Source organism: Cydia pomonella, chromosome 18 (assembly GCF_033807575.1).
Source record: "Cydia pomonella isolate Wapato2018A chromosome 18, ilCydPomo1, whole genome shotgun sequence".
In the NCBI taxonomy this organism is placed as follows: domain Eukaryota; kingdom Metazoa; phylum Arthropoda; class Insecta; order Lepidoptera; family Tortricidae; genus Cydia; species Cydia pomonella.
Genome location: NC_084720.1, coordinates 15,890,784 through 15,901,225, shown reverse-complemented (window position 1 = coordinate 15,901,225; position 10,442 = coordinate 15,890,784). Strand labels below are relative to the sequence as shown.

At 38.9% G+C, this 10,442-nt stretch overlaps 2 protein-coding genes across 2 annotated transcripts; both read right to left on the bottom strand.

Moving 5' to 3' along the window:
- Window positions 1-6,099: 6,099 nt before the first annotated feature.
- LOC133527959 (uncharacterized) lies at window positions 6,100-7,911 on the bottom strand (the record flags this gene model as incomplete). The annotated part of the gene is made up of 2 exons (XM_061865176.1): window positions 6,100-6,275; window positions 7,468-7,911. Coding segments are annotated over 2 exons (534 nt in total), but the record flags the coding sequence as incomplete, so codon positions are not given.
- Window positions 7,912-8,214: 303 nt separating this feature from the next.
- LOC133527958 (NADH dehydrogenase [ubiquinone] iron-sulfur protein 5-like) lies at window positions 8,215-10,409 on the bottom strand. The gene is made up of 3 exons (XM_061865175.1): window positions 10,278-10,409; window positions 9,897-10,116; window positions 8,215-8,390 (listed from the first exon to the last, which is right to left on the bottom strand). Exons 2-3 carry the CDS (start codon window positions 10,107-10,109, stop codon window positions 8,301-8,303), a joined length of 303 nt encoding a protein of 100 aa, XP_061721159.1. The 5' UTR covers window positions 10,110-10,116; window positions 10,278-10,409; the 3' UTR covers window positions 8,215-8,300.
- Window positions 10,410-10,442: the final 33 nt, after the last annotated feature.

Genomic DNA, 10,442 nt, shown 5'->3' with positions numbered 1-10,442 from the left:
GGCAGAGGCAGAGTCTACATGGGGAGCCAGATTTCCCGGCGAGAGCCCACCTACAGAAAAAACTAGCCAAGCTGCCTGGGACTCGGTAAATATAAAATCGGTCCACACAACACTTTTGAACGACAGTTGTAACCCCAGCGAGCGCGCCCGATTATTGGCTGTATCTGAGCCAGAGTCAGGGCACTGGTTACACGCTTTGCCGTCGCGGAACATAGGATCTCTTTTAGACCCGGCCGCACTGCGTGTAGCCGTATGCCTCAGGCTCGGGCTAAAGATCTGCGAACCGCACCCCTGCTGCCGCTGCGGAGGCCCAGTCGAAGCCCTCGGACGCCATGGACTATACTGTCAGTCAAGTGCGGGCCGAAATTTCAGGCATGCGGCGCTCAATGATTTGATCCGCAGAGCTCTCGGCACAGTCAATATACCGGCAACCCTTGAACCAGTTGGCTTGTCAGCGGCGGACGGGAAAAGACCCGATGGATGCTCGCTTGTACCTTGGTTTTTGGGGCGGCCCTTGGCATGGGATGTGACCTGCGTGGATACATTGGCTCCGTCCCACGTCCAGGGCTCGTCCCGAAAACCGGGGACGGCTGCAGAAGACGCCCAACTTAACAAGTGCCGCAAATATGCATTTTTAAAAAACAATTACATATTTGCGGCACTTGCAGTTGAAACCTTTGGGCCGTGGTCATCGGACACCAAACAAGTCGTTAAAGAAATTTCTCACAAACTTGTGTGGGTGTCCGGCGACCTTCGTGCGGGGGAATACTTCGCTCAGCGGCTAAGTCTGGCAATTCAACAGGGAAATGCAGCAAGCGTTCTGGGGACGATGCCCCAGGCAACTCTAATGTAATTCAATTTAATGTACCTAATCTTGATTTGTAATTAATAAAAATCTACAGATAAAAAAAAATATTCCGACGAATTGAGAACCTCCTCCTTTTTTGAAGTAGGTTAAAAAGACATGCAATAGCACTCGACTTTTTTATTTATTTGATAGACACCACCAATACAAGTGTGACAGAGTGGTCAGAAACAAGAGAACGAAAAGAATTTTGATATAAACAAGTAAGTAGATATGAACTTAATTCTAAATTCCTAATATTGGTTCGTTTTATTGTATTTCCAGTATTTTTGCAGCCAACAACCGCCGTATATAAAAAAAATCGGACAAGTGCGAGCGGGAGTCGCCCACCGAGGGTTCCGTACGTAGTTTGGAGATATTTTCATGTATTTGTAATGTAAAGAAGATATTAACTTACCAAATTTCATAGTTCTGGGTCAACGGGAAGTACCATATGGATTTTAATTCCGTTGAGAGTCTCAAAATATACAATTATTATGGAATAAACAAACTTCTAATAAATAAAACTTCTAAGTTAAAAAAAAGAAGAAGAAAAAAGAAGATACGGCCATCATTTTTTTCGTTAACTTAGAAGTTTCATTTTTTCACAGCTTCAAGGGTATGTAGACCTGAGTATATGGTTTTAATTTCAACTCGGGACCTCTAGCTACGTGTGCGTTGCCGATATAAAGGGTTTTGACAGATAGACGGAAGGAGGGATGGACAGACAACAAAGTTATTCTAACAAGGTTCCGTTTTGTCCATTTGAGGTACGGAATCCTAAAAAATCGGGTGCATTAACACCGCCTAAAGAGTTCGAAAACCGTCCGCCTTACCCAGTTGAAAGACACCAGATTAGGCGATTAGGGGACCATTAAACACGGGTCCCAAAGGTCGAACACCTTTGACTGACAGTTCCGCAAAACCAATTCGTAGTTTTTTTACTCAGAGGGCATGTACCTGCCCAATGCCGTGATACAACCTTCAAAGTTATTTCATCATTAAGACGGCTGGGCGTTGAACCGGGCTGATTTATTAATTCAATTAAATACTGATAACAAATATAACAAGGATCTCGTCTACCTGACCGGGGACGAAATAAACAGTTTTTTGTTTCGATACGTACTTAGGTGGTTGCGCAGTTCGATCATTAGATAAATCGTTTGATAGGTAACAAAAACGATTTATAAATTGTAGGTACATTTGGTAATGGACAGTCCAATGAGGAGTTCAAACGCAAAAATAAATAGCTTCTACTAATCATCAGGTGGGATGCACGGCGCTTGTTTGCCGATAATATACTTAGTATGAATAAATAAATATTAGGGGTCATCTTATACAGATCAACCTAGTCCCAAACTAAGTAAAGCTTGGGTACCAGGCGACGATATACACATACTTATATAGATAAATCCTACGTATAAAAATATTCATAAATATACAGATATAGAAAACACCCATGACTTATGAATAAATATATGTGTTCGTCACACAAATTAATGCCCTTACCGGGATTCGAACCCAGGACCATCGCCTTCATAGGTAGGCCAGTCGTCAAAACAAAATTACGTTCAGTACCTATAAAAAACAAAATGAGGTTGCGTCCTAGAAACGCTATATAAATATATACAGGGTGGTAAAATCAAATCAGGAGACAAATGGAAAACTATGAGCCCATATAAAACCAGGTCCACAGACATTGACACGAAAGTATTACAGACTAGAAATTTTATGGAGAAAGGATTACGAAATGAACCAGTAGGAATAGCGCTACTATACTAAAACAGAGACGTGATACAAAAATAATATATTAAATAAATAAATAAATATTATAGGACATTATTACACAAATTAACTAAGTCCCACGGTAAGCTCAATAAGGCTTGTGTTGAGGGTACTTATACAACGATATATGTAATATATAAATATTTATAAATACTTAAATACATAGAAAATACCCATGCTAAACACACGAATATATGCCCTTACCAGGATTTGAACCCGGGACCATCAGCTTCATAGGCAGGATCACTACCCACTAGGCCAAACCGGACGTCAACAATATATTGACATTGATGCATAAAACCAAGTTAAACAATCCTCAACAGCGGTCTTTTCTGTTTATTTCGATAGAAAGATAGATTATCTATGCGACCTATTTTTATTTTGCACAGAATAGAGACAAAGAAATTGGCAGCAGAGCACATCCGCTCTACTACTTAAATATGTATACGATACACATCCTTCGTGAGACACCTATCTCTCAAGAGTTGACATTAACCCAGGTGACCTAGCTTCAAAAATGGAGGCTACTGCGAGAAACGTCCAGGAGCGCCAGGGTCCTTCTTATTTGATCCAATTAGTCACGGGAAAAGGGACGGGTTCTTGGACAATGCACCCCAGGGGCAACGGTAAGCGATCTCTGTTGGACTCTAAGAGCGTTTTCACACTATCCGATCCGATATTAGATGTCGGATATCCCGACATAATTTCCATCATATCCACTCACGTGCTTAGTGCAACTTTAGTTACCAGCTGTCATCCTTATTTTATTATAATAATAGAATTCACTGAAAAATATCAAGCACGCGAGTATTCATACCCTTCAATGCTATACATGCTTTAGGAAGGCGCCTAATAGTGACATCTACCGAAAGAGCACTAGCTTTATAGCGGGTAGCCTAAGTATTGCGGGGAGTGCTCCCAGGAATTGTTCGGAGTAATCCCTGCCGCTTCTTTCCGCGATCGCCCTACGCGATAACATTTCCGTCTTCACCACTTAGATAGTTGCAGTCTTCATCTTTGCGTTTCTCCAGAAACTTCCTACCTCGCACAGCTAAACTGTGGAATGAACTGTCGCCTGCGGTATTTCTGGACGTATCGGTCCAACCTTCCACGTCCACCTTCAAACCTTCAAGAAAAGAGCGTACTCCCATCTTAAACCGGCAACGTACTTACAACTCTGGTGTTGTGAGTGTCCATGGGCGGCAGTAATCGCTTACCATCAGGCGATCCGTCTGCTCGTTTGCCCCCTATATCATTAAAAAAACATGGGATATCGCATTGGTTATACCTACTCCATGATGATTCTCAGGATCTCAGGTAATTCGCAAGAAAAACAAGTCGCGCGCAAAAACAGATAAAATAACACTATTATTATCGCCTACAATATGATTAATTAAGCATAGTATTGTAATAGTTTGGCGCCAAAATTCCTTGCAAAAACACGCGTGAGCATGACCGACCATGACTTGGCGACAAAAAACGGACGCCGGCTAATGCGTACTGATAGAACGTGGATTATAACTGAGATAAGTAACGCGGTTATCACATTGATTCCGATCCGCACGCCGCTCCGGTTTGTGAACGAGTCATCGCTATGTATGTGTATATCGTTGTCCCGCTCGCACATCGGAGCGGCGTGTGGATCTATATCCAATGTGAATACCGCCTAAATTAAGCAGCAGAGTATATGGACCGGTGCGGTGGCGCTTGAAGCTGTGGGCGTATGAAGGTGTATGTATATCTTAACTTAATAGACAGATGCGTAGATAAATTACTATGAACTAGTACTAACTAATACTACGTTTCTAAAGACATATTATTATTAAGTCACTTAACAGTGCTATTTTACGAAATAATAAAATGCTAAAGTTGTTGTATATTCTACCTAGTCCAGTGCAACTTAGATTAAAAAAAACATCGGGTTGCACGCCGGGAGCGCCGGCAGAAGAGAAAACTTGAATATTAACGTGATATTTTGGAGAAATTGAGTAGCAGTTTTATAAAAAGAAATAATTCTCTATTATACCTGCGCAAATAAATTTGAGTGTGAAAGATATTTTGAAATGCGAATTTTAGTGTTAATATATAACATAAATGTACAGAGTAATTCATGAGACGTGAGCAGGACTACAGCCTACAAAATCAGTAAATGTTAATGAATCGTTCACCATCATATTAAGTAATTTTTTTATTTTCCGTTACTTAACTTTTCGGTAAGGCAAAATTTGAGTACCTATCTACAATCATAGACACCCACTAACACAAAGATACAATACAACACAATTAACAAAGATTAAAGCTCTTAAACCGTTATGAAAGCACTTTGATTATGAAGAAAATAAAATGTCACAGTTGAATGAGTTACGATTTTTCAAAAGTAACCAGGCTTCGATGACATTCAATTTGCACGTCACCATGATGTCACGTGTCCGTCGTAGTTTAACATTTTTTCCCCATCACAAAAAGTGCACATCGCTGCTAAAGAAGTTTTCACTTCAAAATGAAGATAGAAAATAAAAGTTAGTAAATTTTAGAGCTGAGTCAACGGAATAAGGGAGGCTGTATGCCGCTCGTACACCAATAAGCGGGTCCACACAGAAAACGGCCAGTGTAGACGTGCCTCGGCCGAGGCGGCGCGCGCGTTTTCCTCGCCCGAGCATGCCGCCTCGGCCGAAGCACGTCTATACTGGCCGTTTTGTGTGCGAGGAAATTGCCTCGCGCCTATGCTCGCTCTGTGTGGACCAGCCTAATAAGGTAATAAGGGGCTCTCCTACAATTTATCCCAGCTTGTAGGTATGCAGGGCGTGGGTACGTATAGTATAGGTAGACCTATATACATAGGTCACTAGATAAGTTTTGCAATAGGCAAATGAAACAAACAGGTGGCCTATCACTCTTCTTCTTCTTAAAACTATATTTCCATAGACAATGATTGACTGGAAAACATTATTTCTTTTAAGTTTCCTGTTTCCTTTGTTTCTTTTAATTTGACGGTAATTTAGTACCCCGTTGTTTTTTGGATAATTATTATATTATAATGATATGTTTGCATGCCAAATCATTGACGATCATAATGTAAATTCATATAGATTAACATAAGAATAATTTATACTGTAATTTATCGTTATGAAAATCAAATCAAATCAATTTTATTTTACTACTTATTAAAAAAAATCTTATCTTTGTAGGAAATGAAAATATTGTATAAAATATGCACAAATCGCCCTTAGCCCACGCCGACGTTTTCAAAGTTTAAATATATTTTTTAATAAGTAAATTTAAAAATAAAGTACATGTTTTCCGCCCAAACATTTTCTATGGAAATATAGTTTAAAAAAATATACATATGTGGTAGGCCATCTCATTGTTTCATATTTGTCTATTGCAAAACTTATCTAGTGACCTACGAATATAATTGTACCTACAATACCTAGTGGTTTATTTAATATATCAATCAGGTATAAATTAAGTTTAACTTTTAAAAATACCCGTATATTTCCGTAAAACTTTAAGCAAAATACCTAAATACAAGAAGATTGTGCTCTGTATTCGTAACTCAGAAACTATCTATTTTAGGGGTCACATATCGGCACTCTCCTTTCAATTTTCCCTCTTCTATTTGCCGTTCGCGTTCGGATCGCATCGCCTGAAATAAATTAAGCTTTATGTTATTCTAAGCCACTTAAGACCATCTACTTGAGGCATTTAGGGTTCTAGCTAAATTGGACATTCCATAGCGTAAGTATTGAACAACCAATTTAGCTAAGAGTCCTAGCCTAGGACCCTAAATAGCTCAACAATCATGGAGCGCGACCAAACTAACATAGTCCGTGCGAAGGAATTAAGAGTGTAGGTTGGATTCCGTGGATAGGTTGTCATTTAAATAAGAACCAGCGGTACTCCTAAAATTGCTAAATCAAAGCATTTATTTAAGATAAGATAAGGAGAATTTATTAGCACAAAAAGAACAAATCATCATACACAAATATCCGAGAAAACATAAAAAAACATAGTAAATCACAGCATTAGTCCAATATGAAGTACCTAACAAAAACGTAAGGTTCGATCAATGAAAAAAGTGACAAAATGAGTTATAAAGAATAACGTAATCAATTTTATATAAACCGATATGTACATACGTGCTTGTGGCGTGTGTGTGTGTGTTTGTATGTGTGTGTGTGTGTGTGTGTGTGTGTGTGTGTGTGTGTGTGTGTGTGTGTGTGTGTGTGTGTGTGTGTGTGTGTGTGTGTGTTGTGTGCGTGTGTGTTGAATTTTGTATTAATAATTCCTGTGAACTTGACTACAATTTCGAATCTACTAAAATTAATAAGGTTTGTATTGTAACTAGTAGGTCCTGTGCTTGTAAGCTGCGTAACATTGCATTGCAGTAGTTTCGCTTACCTTGTTAGCCAATCATCCTTAGTTGATTTTGCTATTCTAATAATATTAGGAGCTAAGATATTTTGTTATCTTGTTCGAAATGTATTCTTTATTTTAAGATTATAATTAAATCAATCTTATACAAAAATTAACGCTCCTTCAATTTTCCCATCTAAACTAAGCAGAGGTCCTATCTACCTATAAGTCTCTATCGCTCTTGCATATGCGAGCGATATAGAGGCAAATACTTATAGAAATTTCGATTTATAAACAATGAATGAACTATATATATATATATATAGTTCATTCATTGTTGATGGGTAAACTGTTGTAAATGTCTACCTCGGGCTTTTCCAGTACAGAAACAGGAAGGTCCTTTACACCGCCGTGCTGGGCGTAATCCTCGAGTAGTGACTTCGTATGGTGGATTATTACACATAAAATTCAAATAAACTTACATAGAACCTCTTAAACTGTAAAGTCAACATATGACACTCCTTGAACTCATCTATCAGGTCCTTGCACTTCCTCATGCCGCGGTCCAGCCCATACGCCTCCAGGCAGTCCATCATGTCCATCTCCCTGGTTGCGCAACGTCCAAAGAGCTGGTGGGAGATCAACCCTCCCGTCAGGTCTGTCCATGGCGAGCGGAAAAACGGCGAGAGTGTGTAAACCATTGTTATTAGAAAACTGTGAACGTTGGCGAGGAAAATGTCAGTTTTTGATTGGAATGTACGTAACTTTGACAGTTTTAATTGTTTTTTAACGATTAACGATATGTATATACAACTGTAACTGGCCAAGTATGTCACAGTAACAAGGTTTAATGCTTGTTTGATATAGGGAGCGGCCTTTAACTGTATGGAGGAGCAAAGAAGCCCCCGTTTATCGGCGCGAATTGATTATGTCAAAATATAAGCCACTAGATGGCAGTTACTTCAAAATACAAGTTCAGTTAATTTTAAAATAAGAGTATTCCTTCACATTCTCCATATCCTAAAACCTACTGACCTACACAATTAGGCGGGTCCACACAGAGGGAGCATACGCGCGAGACAATTTCCTCGCACACAAAACAGCCAGTGTAGACATGCCTCGGCCGAGGCGGCGCGCGCGTTTTCCTCGCCCGAGCCTCGCGCGTATGTTCGCTCTGTGTGGACACGCCAAATAAAATCTAATGAGATGGTGTAAAAGAAAAAAATATATACTGTTTTGATTGAACTTTATTACACTTACTTACATAACCATTACAATGATCTTTGAATCTTTTTAAAACTTTACTACAGGGTGTTTAGTAGCTGTCTACTTTGGGGGTAACATACTGTTTGTCACCAGTGAGTTTTCCTTCTGAAATCTGCTTTTCTCTCTCTGTTCTCATTACCTGGAAACAAACAACAAACTAGAGATGGGTCGAAAATGGAGTTTTGCCGAATACGAATATTCGCCCGAATATTAATAATACCGAACCGAATATTCGGGCGAATTATTCCGTTCAACTGTCTAATTTTAATAAACCATTTGAAAACACTTCAATTAATTCAAAGGAATTCTCTAGAAAAAATTAAAACAGGTCAAAAGGCACTTGTAAACAACTGGCACTTCTACCGAGCATAGGAAAACTTGCCGAATATGCTGAGTACTGAATAATTACTCATTATTCAGCCCATTTCTACAATAAACCATTTAAAAACTAAAGAAGCAGAATAACAAAAGAGTAAAAATAGAAGTTAAAAACTTTTTCTGAAATTGAAACCTGAGGTTTTTAAAACTTTTGTATTTTTAACCCTTTAAACACCACATTGCTGGTTGATATTGGGCTGCAGCAGCAAACGTCAGTTGACGTCTTTGGCGGTCAAAGGGTTAATGTGTAAGTTACTTCTATGTATATAAACAAAAAAAAACCTGTTTAAAAAAAATCCAAAATACAGTGTAAACTAATTGTGGGAAACCTTTTTTTAAAAACCGGCCAAGAGCATGTCGGGCCACGCTCAGTGTAGGGTTCCGTAGTTACTCTTCCGTCACAATAAGCTAAACTGGAGCTTAAAGTATAGTACATTGTTAACCATGGGATGAAACGGTACCTTTCACCCGAGTTAAACAAATAGGCAAATTTGCATAATCAGTACCTAATTAAAGTAAGTGTTTTTACTATGAAGGGGAAACTTTTTGTGATAACTCAAAAACAGCTAAACTGATCATGTCCGCTATAGTTTTCATTTAATGTATTTCTTAAGCTCTACTTCCACGATTTTTGTCATATTTTTTGGACCTATGGTTCAAAAGTTACAGGGGGAGGACACATTTTTTTTTCTTTTGGAGCGATTATCTCTGAATATATTCACTTTATCAAAAAATGTTTGTTGAAGACCCCTATTAGTTTTGAAAGAATTTTCCAAAAATACCCCACACTGTAGGGTTGAAGCAGAAAAAAAATTTCACCCCCAATTTACGTGTAGGGGAGGTACCCTAAAAAAAAAATTTAGATTTTATTGTACGACTTTGTCGGCTTCATTGATTTATATATCCATGCCAAATTTCAGCTTTCTAGCACTAACAACCACGGAGCAAATCCTCGGACAGACAGACACAGACGGACATGTGAAACTATAAGGGTTCCTAGTTGACTACGGAACCCTAAAAAGGTGGGCCAGAAAGCTAAGCATTCCAGAGGAGGGCTAGAATCGCAGCAAAAATGCATTTTTATTATTTCGCAGGTCACCGATTATATTTTTAGAATAAGTATTTGGAGTTTTTGGTTTTCCAAATTTGTGCTGATGTATGAACAGAAAATCACAAGTTTCTGTACCACTGCATAGACTGATTTTATGCATGGGGGGGTCACCTCTCTCTGCTACTGACTGTATTTATTCTGAAAACATATACTTACAAAGAACCTCTTGAACTGTTTGGTCAAAGTGTGGCATTCACGATAGTCCTCAAACAGAGCTTTGCACTTGGTCTCCCCGCGATCCAGGCCGTAGGCCTCCAAACAGTCCATGTACCTCATCTCCTCATTCTGGCAGCGGCCTTGCAACTGATGGGAAATCATGCCACCAGTCAAGTCCGTCATTGGACTGCGGAGGAATGGAGAAAGAGACATTTTGCTCCTGAAAGTCCCAAAATGTTTGTAAGATTAAAGGTTTAGAGGAGGTTATAAAATTACGTAAACAAAATATTATTTTCTTTTAATCTAGTGAAGGCATTTTATTTATTCGTTCGACGTCTAGGTTAGCAACTTTAAAACTTCGATGCAAAGTAGTTCACGTACCTTTAAATATTTAAATTCGGAATAGAAATTGAATCAAAGGAAAACAATTTTGACACTGGCTGATTTGACAGCTTTTTTAAGTAACCCGTTTGAGTTATCGTTTATCACGCTTCATAAAAAATAAAGAAAGCATTGTCTTGAATGGTTCACTGTCAGAATCAGCTG

What these genes read in the sequence shown, in the direction of transcription:
- LOC133527958 (XM_061865175.1), bottom strand. Translation starts at nt 10,109, where the DNA reads ATGTCTCTTTCTCCATTCCTCCGCAGTCCAATGACGGACTTGACTGGT. An exon ending in AACAGTTCAAGAGGTTCTTT is followed by an intron (nt 8,391 to 9,896) that starts GTAAGTATATGT and finishes GTTTGTTTCCAG; the next exon opens with GTAATGAGAACAGAGAGAGA.